Source organism: Poecile atricapillus, chromosome 17 (genome assembly GCF_030490865.1).
Source record: "Poecile atricapillus isolate bPoeAtr1 chromosome 17, bPoeAtr1.hap1, whole genome shotgun sequence".
Lineage (NCBI taxonomy): Eukaryota > Metazoa > Chordata > Aves > Passeriformes > Paridae > Poecile > Poecile atricapillus.
This window is the reverse complement of record NC_081265.1, coordinates 9,726,510-9,742,393: the sequence shown is the minus strand read 5'-3', so window position 1 is coordinate 9,742,393 and position 15,884 is coordinate 9,726,510. Positions and strand designations below refer to the sequence as shown.

Genomic DNA, 15,884 nt, shown 5'->3' with positions numbered 1-15,884 from the left:
CAGGGTAGTCACTAATGGTGATCTTTGTCAGGTGCCATGGAGCACGAGCTGGTGCTGCACCAGCTGCGCTGTAACGGCGTGCTGGAAGGGATCAGGATTTGCAGGAAAGGGTTCCCCAGCAGAGTCCTCTATGCTGACTTCAAACAGAGGTGAGAGCTCTGCATCTCTCTGACCATTCAGACCAAGCTGAAGAGCCTGATAATTATAACAATCTTTACATTTTACACTGTCATATTTTGCTCCGAATTGATGAATTATTTTATGCTGATTGTGAGGATTCACTTGGTCTCTGGTTAATGCTATGAAAAGTTCTTGCACTCTCTTGCACTGTCTTTGAAGACTTGTACTATCTTGAAAGAATGCAGTCTCTAATACATGATATTATTCCACTGTTTCTGAGTAGGCTGTGAGGTTCAATCACTGTGATGGTTTCAGAACTGTTGATTTCAAAATGTTCTGCTTTCTCCTATAGATACAGAGTACTTAATGCCAGTGCTATCCCAGAGGGACAGTTCATGGACAACAAGAAGGCTTCAGAGAAGCTTCTTGGGTCCATTGATGTTGACCACACCCAGTACAGATTTGGTCACACCAAGGTAGAATGGAGTTTTGCATTTAAATACAGTGTGCCAAAGTAATGCACTACTCAGCACTGATGTACAACAATCTTGTCTTTCTCAAGGTGTTCTTCAAAGCCGGACTGATAGGTGTCCTGGAGGAGATGAGAGATGAGAAACTGGCAGAGATTATGACCATGATACAAGCCAGGTGCAGAGGCTTCCTGATGAGAGTGGAGTACCAGAGAATGGTGGAAAGGAGGTAGATACTTCTCACTCATTTGTTGTGTTCTAAGGGTAGTTGGCTAATTGAGTCAAAATTCACCAAACACAGGATATTTAATAACCATGTGGATTTGTTTTCAGAGAGTCCATCTTCTGCATCCAGTACAACGTTCGTTCATTCATGAATGTCAAACACTGGCCATGGATGAAGCTGTTCTTCAAGATCAAGCCCTTGCTGAAGAGTGCAGAGTCTGAGAAGGAAATGGCCAACATGAAGGAAGAGTTTGAGAAAACCAAGGAGGAGCTTGCAAAGTCTGAGGCAAAGCGGAAGGAGCTGGAGGAGAAAATGGTGGCCTTGGTGCAGGAGAAAAATGACCTGCAACTCCAAGTGCAGGCAGTGAGTATCTCTGTTCATTTTTCCCTGGAAAAAGAACGATACCAGCCAATGTGTATTGAACAGCTGAGAACTTGAAGCTAGAATGGAAATATCTCAACTTTCAAGCAGTGCTTTTGTCTACCACAGTAAAGACAAACCAGGGAAGGACCCACTTTTCCTCCAAACTCAATAAGAAAAAGGCAGTTTCACCAAAGGAAACAGATCTTTTTCCATTGATGTATTCTCATAAATCTTCAATTGCTCAAATACTAGTAAGTTAACTAGTCATTTAAACAGAAGAAGGTATTGCACATTTTTCCATGAGAAATATACTCCAACCATTTGTTCCTGCTGAAACTAGAAATTGAAGTAACCCCTGTTCCATTCTGTTCTGGCTACATGAGGCATTCTCATAGCTAGTCACCCTGGGAGACATACTTAGGGGACACAAAAACTTTGGAATAAATATTGACTACAAATGACAAGATTTCCCAGTAGAAGCCACTCAAAATCCATCTATTGCTGAAATTGAAGATGAGGTTCAGATGCTACCCAGTGATAAAAGATTGAGAGCAGAGAAAGTTCAAAACATTAGAACCCACAAAACTCTGTCTCCCCACCAGGAAGCAGATAGCTTGGCTGATGCTGAGGAAAGGTGTGACCAGCTCATCAAAACCAAAATACAGCTGGAAGCCAAAATTAAGGAGGTGACTGAAAGAGCAGAGGATGAAGAGGAAATTAATGCTGAGCTGACAGCCAAGAAGAGGAAATTGGAGGATGAATGTTCAGAATTGAAGAAAGATATTGATGACCTTGAGCTAACACTGGCCAAGGTGGAGAAGGAAAAACATGCCACCGAAAACAAGGTATGAGGTAGAACCTGTCAATCACACTCACGGAAAAGAGCTCTGTGCTATAACAGAACTTCTATATCTGTTTCCTTTGTTTATATTTGTTCCCTTCTTCCTAAAGGTGAAAAACCTGACTGAGGAGATGGCAGCACTGGATGAGACCATCGCCAAGCTGACAAAAGAGAAGAAAGCCCTCCAAGAGGCCCATCAGCAGACCCTGGATGACCTGCAGGCAGAGGAAGACAAAGTCAATACTCTGACCAAAGCCAAGACCAAGCTGGAACAGCAAGTGGATGATGTAAGCACACAGACACAGAGCAGGAACAGGACAGGGATGGAGCCTGAGCTGGCTGGTAGAGCACTGAAGGTCTTGTTGTGTTTAGCTGGAAGGGTCCCTGGAGCAAGAGAAGAAACTGCGCATGGACCTGGAGAGAGCAAAGAGGAAACTGGAAGGAGACCTGAAGCTGGCCCAGGACAGCATCATGGATTTGGAGAATGATAAGCAGCAGCTGGATGAGAAACTGAAGAAGTAAGTGTAACTCTGGGGCACCTGAGTGCTGGGCTGGACCACTTGTCTTCTTTCTTTGAGCTCTAACACGGTTCATTTTGGCCCAAAGGAAAGACTTTGAAATCAGCCAGATCCAGAGCAAGATTGAGGATGAACAAGCCCTGGGCATGCAATTTCAGAAGAAGATCAAGGAGCTGCAGGCAAGTGTCTGTTCCTTCCCCTCCCTTGCTCAGGCTCAGCTCAGGCAGGAGGAGGGCACGGGTGTGAAGGGTCCCTCCTGTTCTGCAGGCGCGCATTGAGGAGCTGGAGGAGGAAATTGAGGCAGAGCGAACCTCTCGCGCTAAAGCAGAGAAGCATCGGGCTGACCTGTCCAGGGAGCTGGAGGAGATCAGCGAGCGCCTGGAGGAAGCAGGAGGGGCCACAGCAGCTCAGGTGGAGATGAACAAGAAGCGTGAGGCAGAATTCCAGAAGATGCGGCGGGACCTGGAAGAGGCCACGCTGCAGCACGAAGCCACGGCTGCCGCCCTGCGCAAGAAGCACGCGGACAGCACCGCTGAGCTGGGGGAGCAGATCGACAACCTGCAACGTGTGAAGCAGAAGCTGGAGAAGGAGAAGAGTGAGCTGAAGATGGAGATTGATGACTTGGCCAGCAACATGGAGTCTGTCTCCAAAGCAAAGGTTTGGAACTGCAGGAGAAAATGCTCATAGGGACAAAGTGGGGCACAAAAGCTGCCTCTTCCAGACACATTCCCAGAAACAAAATCCCCACTGTGACAATAAGGCAGAGTGCAGGCCATCATGTCTTTTTTCTTCCTGTGTTTCCTCTCTAGGCCAACCTGGAGAAGATGTGCCGCACACTGGAAGATCAGCTGAGTGAGCTTAAAACAAAGGAGGAGCAGAATCAGCGCATGATCAACGACCTCAATACTCAAAGAGCTCGTCTGCAGACAGAGTCAGGTGAGACATCCTCATCCCCAAAGTTCAATGTCAGGACCTGCATGCCCTGAGTAAGAAAGAGGGCGCAAGGTGGCAGCTGGTATAAGCTCTCCAGGCCATTCCTGGTTATGTGGCTTTACTGGCAGAAGGTGTCACAAGAGGAACAGAGTGCATCCTTTCTTCCCTTTCCCTTGCCAGGTGAATATTCCCGCCAGGTGGAAGAGAAAGATGCTCTGATTTCTCAGCTGTCTAGGGGCAAGCAAGGATTTACCCAACAGATTGAGGAACTCAAGAGACATCTAGAGGAAGAAATCAAGGTCTGGAAGTACCCTAATGTCCACAGCCTCTATCACCCCAAAAGCATCTGGAAAATCCTGTCAGACATTTGAATACTTCAGAGTTCTATCCCCAAACATACGTAGGGCTGGAGGGAACAGCTCTAATGCACAATCCCCCACTCTTCAACTAGAGAGGAAGGAAGCAGGATGCTTAATGTGCTGGGAGAAGTCATCCACATGAGATTCTTCCAGGAGATTCTGATAACCCTCTCTAAGACACCATTCAGCCACACATTGACACAAACAGCAGATTACGGTCCCCAGAGGGGCTGTCACTAATGCCTCGTGATGCTCCAGAATGTGTCCATGAGGGTCTCCTCAGCTCCAAGCTCTGCATTTGCCCAATTAGAGTTTCATTCCATTTTAACTGTCAAGTTCACAGTCAAGAGGCATTTCAAGATAAGTATTCAGGTTACCAAAACCAATGTCCCCACAGGCCAAGAATGCCCTGGCCCACGCCCTGCAGTCCGCTCGCCACGACTGTGACTTGCTCCGGGAACAATATGAGGAGGAGCAGGAGGCCAAGGGGGAGCTGCAGAGAGCCATGTCCAAGGCCAACAGCGAGGTGGCTCAGTGGAGAACCAAATACGAGACAGACGCCATTCAGCGCACGGAGGAGCTCGAGGAGGCCAAGTACGTGGGGAAGCAGGATGAAAAATGATGGGAGAAGATGAAAACTGGTCAAGGGAAATTGGAGTCTCTGAGAGTGGGTTCAGACAAGAGTGAGACAAAAGCAACAACATATTGTCTTTGTTAAAAACAGGGACAGAGAGAGAAAGAAAAAAGTGTAGATTGAAAGAGAAAAGAGGCTTTAGAAGTGCTAAGACAGGTGTAATCCTCCACAGGTGACTGGACACAGCAAAGGATAGATCCTTTTGTGTCTGTGAAAAGTGCTTGGCTCAAAATCCTCAATGTGACAAACTGCCCTCATATGAGGTTGTAGAACTGACTCCTTACCAAGCTCTAATGTGGCACTGTGCTTCTCTCCTCCCAGGAAGAAGCTGGCCCAGCGTCTGCAGGATGCAGAGGAACATGTTGAGGCTGTCAATGCCAAATGTGCCTCCCTGGAAAAGACAAAGCAGAGGCTGCAGAATGAAGTGGAGGACCTGATGATTGATGTGGAGAGATCCAATGCTGCCTGTGCTGCTCTGGATAAGAAGCAGAGGAACTTTGACAAGGTCTTTTGGCCTCCAGCACCAGCACTCCTGGCCACAGCATGCCCCTGTGATGGCCACAGCCCGACTCACACCCCGTTTCTCTTCAGATCCTGGCAGAATGGAAGCAGAAGTATGAGGAAACGCAGGCTGAGCTGGAGGCCTCGCAGAAGGAGTCGCGCTCTCTGAGCACGGAGCTGTTCAAGATGAAGAATGCCTATGAGGAGTCCTTGGACCACCTGGAAACAATGAAGCGGGAGAACAAGAACTTGCAGCGTAAGTCCCTGGCCCTCTGCTCCCCTCACTGGCCTTTCTCACCATCAGCCATGACCACCATTGTTCATGGGTCTGTGCCTGCAGATCTGCAGAGGTGCCTGTCACCCTGGTGGGACAGGATCCTTCCCATTCTGCTCTGTGCCTGACCATGCCATTGATCTTTGTTCCCACAGAGGAGATTTCCGACCTCACGGAGCAGATTGCGGAGGGAGGGAAGGCAATTCATGAGCTGGAGAAAGTGAAGAAGCAGATTGAGCAGGAGAAATCTGAACTGCAAGCCTCCCTAGAGGAAGCTGAGGTACATACAAGGCTAATCAATTATGGGTGTAATTCTTTGGAGAGACAGCAGGGAAGCAATCCTACCTTTCACGTTGAAGTGTAAAAAAGATTACTTAGGAAGTAAGACACTCTTCATGCTGAATTGTGCAGGCCTCCCTGGAACATGAGGAGGGGAAGATCCTGCGCCTGCAGCTTGAGCTCAACCAAGTGAAGTCTGAGATTGACAGGAAGATAGCAGAGAAAGATGAGGAGATTGACCAGCTGAAGAGGAACCACCTCAGAATTGTGGACTCCATGCAGAGCACTCTGGATGCTGAGATCAGGAGCAGGAATGAAGCCCTGAGGCTGAAGAAGAAGATGGAGGGAGACCTGAATGAGATGGAGATCCAGCTGAGCCATGCCAACCGTGTGGCTGCAGAGGCACAGAAGAACCTGAGAAACACTCAGGCAGTGCTGAAGGTTTGTTCAGGAAAGCTACAGAAAGAGAAATTAGTTCCCTGAAATTTTTGCCACAGAACTGATGCCTCGTAATTTCTGTGGTCTCTCTTTCAGGACACTCAGCTGCACCTGGATGATGCTCTCAGGACACAGGATGACCTGAAGGAGCAGGTGGCCATGGTGGAGCGCAGAGCAAACCTGCTGCAGGCTGAAGTTGAGGAGCTCCGGGCAGCCCTGGAGCAGACGGAGCGCTCGAGGAAGCTGGCTGAGCAGGAGCTTCTGGATGCCACCGAACGTGCCCAGCTCCTCCACACCCAGGTCAGGCACTGCTGGAAATTATTCCCATTCACAAATGATAAAGAATTAAATTATTATTCATCTTGTAAGTGATTCCTGGATAAACATTTGAAGAAGTGTGCTGCAGTAAGTCCCCTCCAGCCAGCCCTCAAGATCTGGTTTACTGCTCTGGTGCTACAGAAATCTCTGGCACTAAAGACTTTCCTAAACTCTACCTGCATTTTCGGGCCTTGATGTGGAGGCAATTGGCCTGACAGTAGGAATCCTGTCTTTCTTGTTGCACAGAACACCAGCCTGATCAACACCAAGAAGAAGCTGGAAACAGACATTTCCCAGATCCAGAGTGAAATGGAGGATACCATCCAGGAAGCCCGCAATGCTGAGGAGAAGGCCAAGAAGGCCATCACAGATGTGAGTTGGGCACTCCTGGCATTGCTGATGACGAATGTAGTCTCCCCAAAATATCTCCAGTCCTTAAATGGCTTTGACCTTTTATTCTGATCAGGCGGCCATGATGGCAGAAGAGCTGAAGAAGGAGCAGGACACCAGTGCCCACCTGGAGAGGATGAAGAAGAACCTGGACCAGACAGTGAAGGACCTGCAGCACCGTCTGGAAGAGGCTGAGCAGCTGGCACTGAAGGGAGGGAAGAAGCAGATCCAGAAGCTGGAGGCCAGGGTGTGTAGGGCTGGGGTTGTGCCTGAGTGAGCGTGTCCTTGCAGAGACATTGGCAGGGAAGCTGCAGGGATGGGTTTGTCCTTGCAGAGACATTGGCAGGGAAGCTGCAGGGATGGGTTTGTCCTTGCAGGTGCGGGAGCTGGAAGGGGAGGTTGATGCTGAGCAGAAGCGCAGCGCTGAAGCCGTGAAGGGCGTGCGCAAGTACGAGCGGAGGGTGAAGGAACTGACCTACCAGGTAAGGCAGGAGGGCTCTTGCTCTCACACGGTTTTCTCACAGCAAGGCACATTTTACACACACCATTCCCAAGGGGAATTGTTAACCTCACGTGATGCAGAATCAAGAATTGACTCTCTTTCCTGTTTGCCAAACACTGCAGTCTGAGGAAGACAGGAAGAATGTCCTGAGGCTGCAGGATCTGGTGGACAAACTGCAAATGAAAGTGAAATCCTACAAGAGACAAGCTGAGGAGGCTGTAAGTATTGCTTGGAGGATGGGCAAAGGCCACATTCCATTGGGGCAGAACACACATTGAACGAAGGTGAATACCAGGAGAGGGCTATGAAGTAAACTCCTAAGTCTCAGCTGTCTTAGGAATGTTCATTAAGGGAAGTGGTACAGCCTGTTTCACACAGGAGGCTGGAATAAACAAACCCAGGGGCCACACCCACTGACTGACAAGTTCCTGAATCTCTGCTAATAATCAGCAGCAGAAGGCTTCAGGGTCTTCCCAGGCCACTAAGTCACACTGACAATTGGGCAGGAAGAAGTTGGAGGGTAACTCCAGGAATGATAAATCAAAGGGGTGAAATTGCTCCTCACGTGTGACACAGTCCTGGTGAAGTTTGTCCCAGTAGGATCCTGAAAAGGGGAGGATGAGGAGCTCTGTGTGAGGCTGATGTGTGAGCACTGGTGGGAGGGGGATGGAGAGTTGCAGCCCCATAAGGCTGACTTGCAGCAGGAGTGAAACCCTTGTCCTGTGCTCCTGACCCCTGACTCCCTTTCCCCACACAGGAGGAGCTGTCCAATGTGAACCTCTCCAAGTTCCGCAAGATCCAGCACGAGCTGGAGGAAGCCGAGGAGCGGGCTGACATTGCAGAGTCACAGGTCAACAAGCTCCGAGCCAAGAGCCGGGACATTCATGGCAAGAAGATAGAAGAGGAAGAGTGAGGATGTCACAAGGCAGCAAAGTGACCTGAGGGATGCACAAAATGTGAACCCTCTATCACTCTCTTCTCTCTTCAATTTTTGTTTTTAACTGTTATAATGTCTAGAGAATAAATCCCATAGATTTGTTTGTGTGCATACCATGTGCAGTACTTTTCATTTATTTCTGCTTTTATTGGTTAGATCTTTAGTACTAATTTTGGTACAGTTTGCACGGTTTTATCTTATAATCTGTGTGTACCTATGTCACAATGAAGCTTTTTGTCATCTAGTTCCTGACTACCTATCCCTTCTTTCTTTCTTAGTGACTAAGGTGTGAATAGAAAAACACCATTACATGGAGAAAAATCAAGGACAATAATTCCTGATTCTGCTTCCTGGAAATTCTTCCTACTGGTATACCCCAGACAATATCTTATATTATATTCACCCTTTTGCCACCTCAGCACTTTCCAGCTTGCAGTTGTCAGGCGTGAGATGCTCCTTTTGCTGGCCTCTGAGAGAGATTTATAGAGTACTGATAACCTAAAGAGTTCATGTTTTTTTCTGAAGCTGACAGAAGATAGTCTTTAGTCTCCACTATTTTTTCTTCTTGAATTTAATTAGAAGACCGTGAAGAATATCACATTCTCTTCAATTTCTGCTGGAGGAGGTTGATGACAGTTCTGTGATAATTCCTTTAGTTTCCATAAATTAGACCAGTGTCTACAACAGCTGAGTTTCTGTCACACTACTTTCTGAAACTGTCTTGGGGAGTTTTTCTTTCCTAATGAGAAAGACCAGCTGTTTGATATGGTGTTTTCCTTACTGGTGTTGTAGAAACTCAAAACCCTCACCAGGAGCTTCTTTCACAAGCCTATGACAAGAGAGGTCAGAGCAGACAGCGAGCAGGGAAGAGACAGCTTGCAGTAGACCAGCAGTGAAAGGAAAACACGTCATTAGTAGCTGTCATTTTCTCTCTAGACTGATGATTTTCCATTCAGTGTGCAAAAGAAGCAATAAAGAAGATGGACAATCAAATGACAGATTCTGAGCCTGAGGAGAGATCCACATAAACTGACAATGAAGACTTGAGTGCAGGGGGAGAAAGTTACCATGCTCAGTTCCATGTCCTGCCTCCTAGGGCAGAGTACACTGCTGCAGCTGCAGATTCTGAGTTCCCAGGGAGCACTGGACCAAGCATATGTAACACCTCCAGGGAAAGAACTGGTATGGGGAACTAAGGACAGGTGGTTTATGTCCTTCCAAAAGGAGTAGTCTGTTAAATTACAGTCAGCCTTTATATATTAAAAAACACACAAAACTTTGAGAGGATAGATTAGCATGTGGACAGAGAGAGATACAGTGGATATAATTGACTGGGATTTCCAAAAACTTTCAGCAAGGTATCCCAACAAAGGCTTTATAGATGTGATGAAACCATGGGATAAGAAGTAAGTAAGAAGGAAGCTTATCTTCTTACTTCTCTACTGCTCTACCAGGCAGAGATAGAATGCAAGTGAAAGTTATGTGTGCTGTGTTCAATCTACTGATAAAGCATCAAGCTGGATTGTTCAGTTGTTACACCAGTGGGAAGGAATGTCATCCAGTTAAAGACCTGTCATGAGACTCCATCTGTAGTTCTGTATTCATCTCTGGGACCTCCCAGAAAAAAGGAAAATACACCAGGTGGAGCAGATGCAGAGAAGAGCCACAAAAAGAGAACCAAGTCCTGGAATGCCTCTGCTATGAAGAAAGGCTTACTTAGTTGTGGCTGCTCAGCATGGAGGTGAGAAGGCTCTCTGAAGATCATATTGCAGGTTTTCAATATATAAAGGCAGCTCATAAGAGGGGGAAAGACTTTTTACATAGGCCTGTGGCCATAGGACAAGGAAAAAAGTTTCAAATTTAAAAGGGTAGATTCTAGTTGGATATAAAAGTGACACTTTTTAAGAAGAGGCCAGTGAGACAGAGCAAGAGACTCACCCCAGAATATGGAAATGTCCCATCAATGGAAGTGTCCAAGCTGAGATTGAGTGGGGCTTGGAGCAACCTGATCTAGTCAAAGATATTCCTTCCCACAGCAGTGGTGTTGCACTTCTTCTAAGGCTCCTTCCAGCCCAAACCATTCTGTGATTTGTCCTCTAAGTTCTGTGCCTGTGGAAGTCAGAGACTGTTCAGACTCAGGACTTCTGATGCCCCCCTGCAGTCACTGTTTTACACAGGTTGTTTCTGAGCTCCTCCTGTTCAGGGCAGAGGGTGTTTCCCTGCACAGGGAGCCCAGGGCTGAGCTCTGATTGCGAACTCCAGAAAGTTGCATGCTCCTCCTTGGAACAAGGTTTCCATGCCTGCACCAGTGCTTGATGTTGGATATCTCCTTGGATCACATTTACAGACCTTGCCCCTCTGCTCTTCCCTGGGCTTTACCCACTGAAGTCTTTTAATAATCAAAATGCCAGTGGCCAGGAGAGGAGCACGTTCAGAACTGACAGTGTTTAAAACAGCTCAAGTGACAGTGCCCTTTTTCCTAGAACTTGACCACTCATTCTCCAGAACTACTTTCAAATTCCCCCTTTTTCAGGGTATTGCCTACAGCAATGCTGCTCCAAAACAGGCAGCACCATGTTGAGAGCTCTTGTTGGATATGTATGAACTTGTAAGAGTGCAAGATATTTGTGATTTTGGACTGAGGATGTATCAGAGTGCAGAGGGTCCCAGACCAAAGCTGTGTGTGTGAATGTGGGTAGAGTTGTGTTTGGGCAGAGGGGTTGTGAATTTCTTTGGAGCTGTAAGTAGTGGAGGCCTGACATGTTTGAGAGCATTGCTTGGTATACATTGACTATAGGCAAATAAATATTAGCAACATGAGCCTGAGCTCTTTAAGGCATGTTAGCACTTCATATTTGTGTCAGACGAAAGGAAGTTTCATTTATATGTATATTATTGACTGTATGTCTACTGGGGGTTGAAAGTATTTCATGGTCTAGGTTACTTTTGCTTCTTAGGCTCCCTTAACCCTTATAAAATCTTTAATAAATTTTGAGAAACAGAAATAATTTTTATATTAATATTTTTCCTATTAATATTTTTATACATTTCTTCTGTATCAGCTCTGTAGCAGAAGCATCAACTCCTTTGCAACCTAAAATTACTTGCAAAAGCTGTATAATTTTCTTTTTTTTTCAGGCCTGAGATATTAAGCATATTTTTTTTGTTTGAAACTATGAAGAATTTTCTGTTATATCACTTATGACTGTCTATGACAATAGTGAACATTCCACTAGTATGCACATTCTGAATTTTTTTTATTTCTGCAAAATACCAAGTGAGGATTTATTCACACACAAATTCAATTGCTTTTATAGCTAAGGAGTCACATTTCACACTGAAGGCACAAACTGCATGACCAAACTTGAAACTGTATTTGACCTTGCTCTCTGTTGGATTCTTCTCTAGCTGATATTCCTGGCCCACAATACATCTGGTTTCCCCCTTTTTATTATAATATATAATGAATCACTGAAATAGCTTTAATAGTAATTTGTCTTTTGTAGAACTGCCTTTTCTAATGAGGTAAAGGCAAGCTCTAAGTTCACAGGACCACATGTACAAGATACATTACATTATTTCCCTTTCACATTTGCAAAAGTACAGAAATGCCAAAGAATCCCATCTGGATCAAAGATTAAGTTACCTGTAAAGACCATAGAAGAAGCAATAAATCATACACCCAAGTTTTTTAAGTGCCTTGACTAGTCCAGATTCCAATATTAATAGCCCTGTCAAACTATTTATAGGAAATGTATCCACAGGAACGGTAAGATGCAAAACATTTCTAAATATATCAGGTCAAATGACAATTATGCCATTAGTTAAGTTTGCCAGGCAATATTTTGCCAAAGATGGTTTGCCAAAATATATTTTGACAGAAGGAAAAGGAAACATCCAAAGCATCTGCATACCAGAGTCTATAAAAGTCTCTTTGGAGTGCTGTGCCCCGTCTTGACAGAAAATTTCAAGGTAAGTGTTTGGCTCCTGTGAACTGCTGGGCAAAACGTATACCTTTTTATTCCATTTAACTTCCTATAAGACTTGGATATCCACTTCTGTCATGGACTGACCCTATGAGCAGTAACTTTATTGCAACTTTGAAGGCAGCATGTTTTCCTTCAACTTATATATAAGATTTGGATATCTGTGCAACACAAAATCAGTTGTTATGTTTTCAAGCAGCAGTGACTTCTGCCACCAAAATCAATAACAAAATTTAACAACTTTTAAGGAACAGAATGAAATCCAAGGGTTTAAGATTAATGGAAGGGAGAACAGGCAATAGTAACATTTGTATTTGTCATAATACAAGATGAATTATCCATAGCAAGTAATTTTTAGAAAGCCACTGTTTGCTATCAGAAAAATAATTACTTCATAGACTTTCAGTAGCATTAAATAAAAAAATAAAAAATCAGAGACTCTGTTATGGGAACAGCCAAATTTGCTAGAGTTCACAAAGTTGAAATAATACTGCTAAACTTCACCACATCCTGTACACTTAACTGCTGTTCTACATGGTCTCTTAGCTGGATATCTAAGGATTAATTTTAGAGAGCTCTATAAGTATTTTCAGCCAAGACTGGGAAGTTTAAATCCAACTTTTGACTTGTTTATACCTACTTTAATATCTGAAAAGACAGAAGTGCAAGAGATCTCATTTCTTTCACATAAAGATGTTAATTCACTGACATAACATATCTTGTAGCCTGCAGAGGACCCTGCTGACTGTGTCTCCTGAAGAAGTGCAACGATGTCAGCTCCAGACGCTGACATGGCCGCCTTTGGCGAGGCGGCTCCTTACCTTCGAAAATCAGAAAAGGAGAGAATTGAGGCCCAGAACAAACCTTTTGATGCCAAGACCTCTGTCTTTGTGGTACATCCAAAGGAGTCCTATGTGAAAGGGAAAATCGAGAGTAAGGATGCAGGGAAGGTCACTGTCAAGACTGAAGGTGGAGAGGTGAATAAATGTAAAATTTACAAATAAAATTTAATTCCCACTCTGGGTTCTTAGCTGACATACATGCAACTCTCTATTCTGTGGCAGACCCTGACAGTGAAGGAAGATCAAATCTTCTCCATGAACCCTCCCAAGTATGACAAGATTGAGGACATGGCCATGATGACCCACCTCCACGAACCCGCCGTGCTGTACAACCTCAAAGAGCGTTACGCAGCCTGGATGATCTACGTAAGTGGCAGCAGCAGCTTCCTTTGGGCAGCCTCAGCAACTGCTGGGCCAGGCTCAGGGGAAGCCAACGTGCTGTGTCCCTTCCTCACAGACCTACTCGGGTCTCTTCTGCGTCACTGTCAACCCCTACAAGTGGCTGCCGGTGTACAACCCCGAGGTGGTGTTGGCCTACCGAGGCAAGAAGCGCCAGGAGGCCCCTCCACACATCTTCTCCATCTCTGACAACGCCTATCAGTTCATGCTGACTGGTGAGTTACTTGGTTTCCTTTAAATCACTTGGCTGTGAATATTCAGAAAAGAGAATAAAATTCTTTTTACTGAACAATAGTTCAGTTTGATGTTGCTGTAAAGGTGGATGTTCTGTCATCACTGTAAATAGATTTTTTTACTGAACATCATCATTTAGATGAAGTTTATAAAAATCAGTGTTAATATTTCATGTCCAGTGTATTTGGGATGGTATGATTTAACACTGAATATATTGTCAGATTTTCCATTAAAGAAATTGGAATATACTTTAAAGTTCTGCTTTTTCTCAGATGAAAGGATTTTTCTTTGAATGATTTGCTATGCAGGACTGAAAATCACTAGGATGAATTTCTGTAAATAACACTGTAAAAGGAAAGCATATTCAATGTTGGAGCCAATGCTTCCTATTGTAGGTTTTCAAAAACTCTGGAAGCAGTCTCAGTCAGAAATTGCAGTGAAACCTGATGGGAAAATTGATAACTTCCTTCCTCCATCTCAGAAAAAATTTCTACTTTTCCATTCATTTATATAAAGGAAAGAAATACCAAAGAAGGGTAGTGACAACTTTTCTAGCATTGTCTAAATATTCAGAATTTTAGTAAAGAGCAGATTGGTCAGAAATATAGATAACAGTATAATAACATGTATTTTAATTTGTTAAAAGAAATCTTCTTCCCTCTTTTGTCCCCAATTACTGTATTTAATTCTGTAGCACTCAGAGCATTAAGAACGTTAACTGTAAGAGAATACAATGAAAACAAACAATATTAAATTGATGTTTGAGTAGTGTGTCTTATCAGGGTCGTATTCATGTAAGTTGTTATATATTCATCCTCGCTGACACCTTCATAAGACACACAGAAACTTTTTGAGCACAAACCTAGAATCCTCCACTTAGAGTTAGTTCCCTAATGCTTTATAATCTTCAGACTTCATAGAGATTTTTCAGTTTTTATAGTGCAAGGATTTTGTCAATGGAGTCACAATGGGAGCATAGGTTAAAAAAAGCAACCAGGCAAAATTGTGGAAAAAAAACTCAGCTCAAGCTATAGCACAGAGAAATATCAAATCGAGTTTTGGAAGTACAAATATTTGAATATTCTAGAGCATGGCAGACTATTCTGGTAAAGGTCACTACATATTCATGATGTTATTCTAATTCTCTTTAGGCAAAAATCAATTGACCAAAAACATAAAAACTATTTAGGAGGCTTACTGACTAAGCAGGAGTGGTTGTTCCGATGTAATAAAGTTTATGAGAAGCACATGCTCCAGTTCAATTCAACTTATTGATAGACAATTTAATCAGTAACACTACAAAATTGATGCTTAGCTGGAATCATTTTCATAAACAAAATGAACAGTGTGATATGAATGGAATATCCAGAAAAAGAAGTGCATGTTTCAACATCTCAGGGTCAAGACATCAGCTTCCCAGCTGAACCTAGGAACATTGAGTAATGAAAAGGGAGTAGGGATGAAGGTATGCAGGTTTATTAATGGAAATATATGCCTACTGCTAGCACACCTTCTAAAAGTCACAGGAACAATTTTATCAATTATATTCATGACACATCATCATCATCATCACCACCATCATCATCATCATCATCATAATAATATCTTCTTTTCTGTCTCTTCACAGATCGGGAGAACCAGTCCATCCTGATCACGTACGTACACCCCCTGCGCGGGTCCCTGCGGGGCTGCCCGGTGCCAGGGGACCTCCTGCCTGACCACGCTCCCTCTGCTTCTCTCTTGCCTTGGGCAGCGGAGAATCCGGTGCTGGGAAGACTGTGAACACAAAGCGTGTCATCCAGTACTTTGCAACAATTGCAGCCAGTGGGGACAAGAAGAAGGAGGAGCAGACATCAGGCAAAATGCAGGTGCGTTAGTGGACAAATGGTGGGATCACTGCTTTCATCTGTTCCCGTCAGGATGTTTGGAAGGGATAACTAGCAATAATTATCTCCGAGCAGGGGACGCTTGAGGATCAAATCATCAGCGCCAACCCACTGCTGGAGGCCTTTGGAAACGCCAAGACCGTGAGGAACGACAACTCCTCACGCTTTGTGAGTTGCTTTGCATAAAATCTCTGCCCCTCATGGCAACACACATGATGCCTGAGCAGTTCTTCATGCAAAGGAGATGCCAGCAGAACACATCCAGCCTGATCTGCTGCTGCTTTTGCTTAACAGGGTAAATTCATCAGAATCCACTTTGGGGCCACAGGCAAACTGGCTTCTGCTGACATTGAAACTTGTAAGACATTCTCCTGGACTGCTCCCATCCCTTCCCCAATTCCCATCTCCATGTCCTTTCCCACAAGTGCCTAACT

At 44.6% G+C, this 15,884-nt stretch overlaps 1 protein-coding gene across 3 annotated transcripts in view; it reads left to right on the top strand.

Annotated features, from left to right (window-relative positions):
* LOC131585710 (myosin heavy chain, skeletal muscle, adult) overlaps nt 1–15,884 on the top strand; it is a 37,020-nt gene that overhangs the window by 7,346 nt on the left and 13,790 nt on the right. The window contains exons 17-38 of one of the 3 annotated variants that reach the window (XM_058852101.1): nt 32–149; nt 473–596; nt 683–819; nt 924–1,179; nt 1,782–2,024; nt 2,131–2,307; nt 2,393–2,538; nt 2,627–2,717; nt 2,806–3,195; nt 3,348–3,474; nt 3,652–3,770; nt 4,228–4,424; nt 4,786–4,969; nt 5,056–5,221; nt 5,395–5,519; nt 5,651–5,959; nt 6,053–6,256; nt 6,521–6,646; nt 6,741–6,911; nt 7,042–7,146; nt 7,289–7,384; nt 7,924–8,214. In XM_058852101.1, coding sequence (XP_058708084.1) covers nt 32–149; nt 473–596; nt 683–819; nt 924–1,179; nt 1,782–2,024; nt 2,131–2,307; nt 2,393–2,538; nt 2,627–2,717; nt 2,806–3,195; nt 3,348–3,474; nt 3,652–3,770; nt 4,228–4,424; nt 4,786–4,969; nt 5,056–5,221; nt 5,395–5,519; nt 5,651–5,959; nt 6,053–6,256; nt 6,521–6,646; nt 6,741–6,911; nt 7,042–7,146; nt 7,289–7,384; nt 7,924–8,079 — 3,767 coding nt within the window. In that variant the 3' untranslated portion in view covers nt 8,080–8,214. Of the gene's footprint in view, nt 1–31; nt 150–472; nt 597–682; nt 820–923; nt 1,180–1,781; nt 2,025–2,130; nt 2,308–2,392; nt 2,539–2,626; nt 2,718–2,805; nt 3,196–3,347; nt 3,475–3,651; nt 3,771–4,227; nt 4,425–4,785; nt 4,970–5,055; nt 5,222–5,394; nt 5,520–5,650; nt 5,960–6,052; nt 6,257–6,520; nt 6,647–6,740; nt 6,912–7,041; nt 7,147–7,288; nt 7,385–7,923; nt 8,215–12,814; nt 13,067–13,153; nt 13,298–13,388; nt 13,546–15,191; nt 15,220–15,317; nt 15,433–15,525; nt 15,619–15,744; nt 15,809–15,884 lie in introns of those variants that run through there. The other 2 variants (XM_058852099.1, XM_058852100.1) reach the window with 2 other exon arrangements.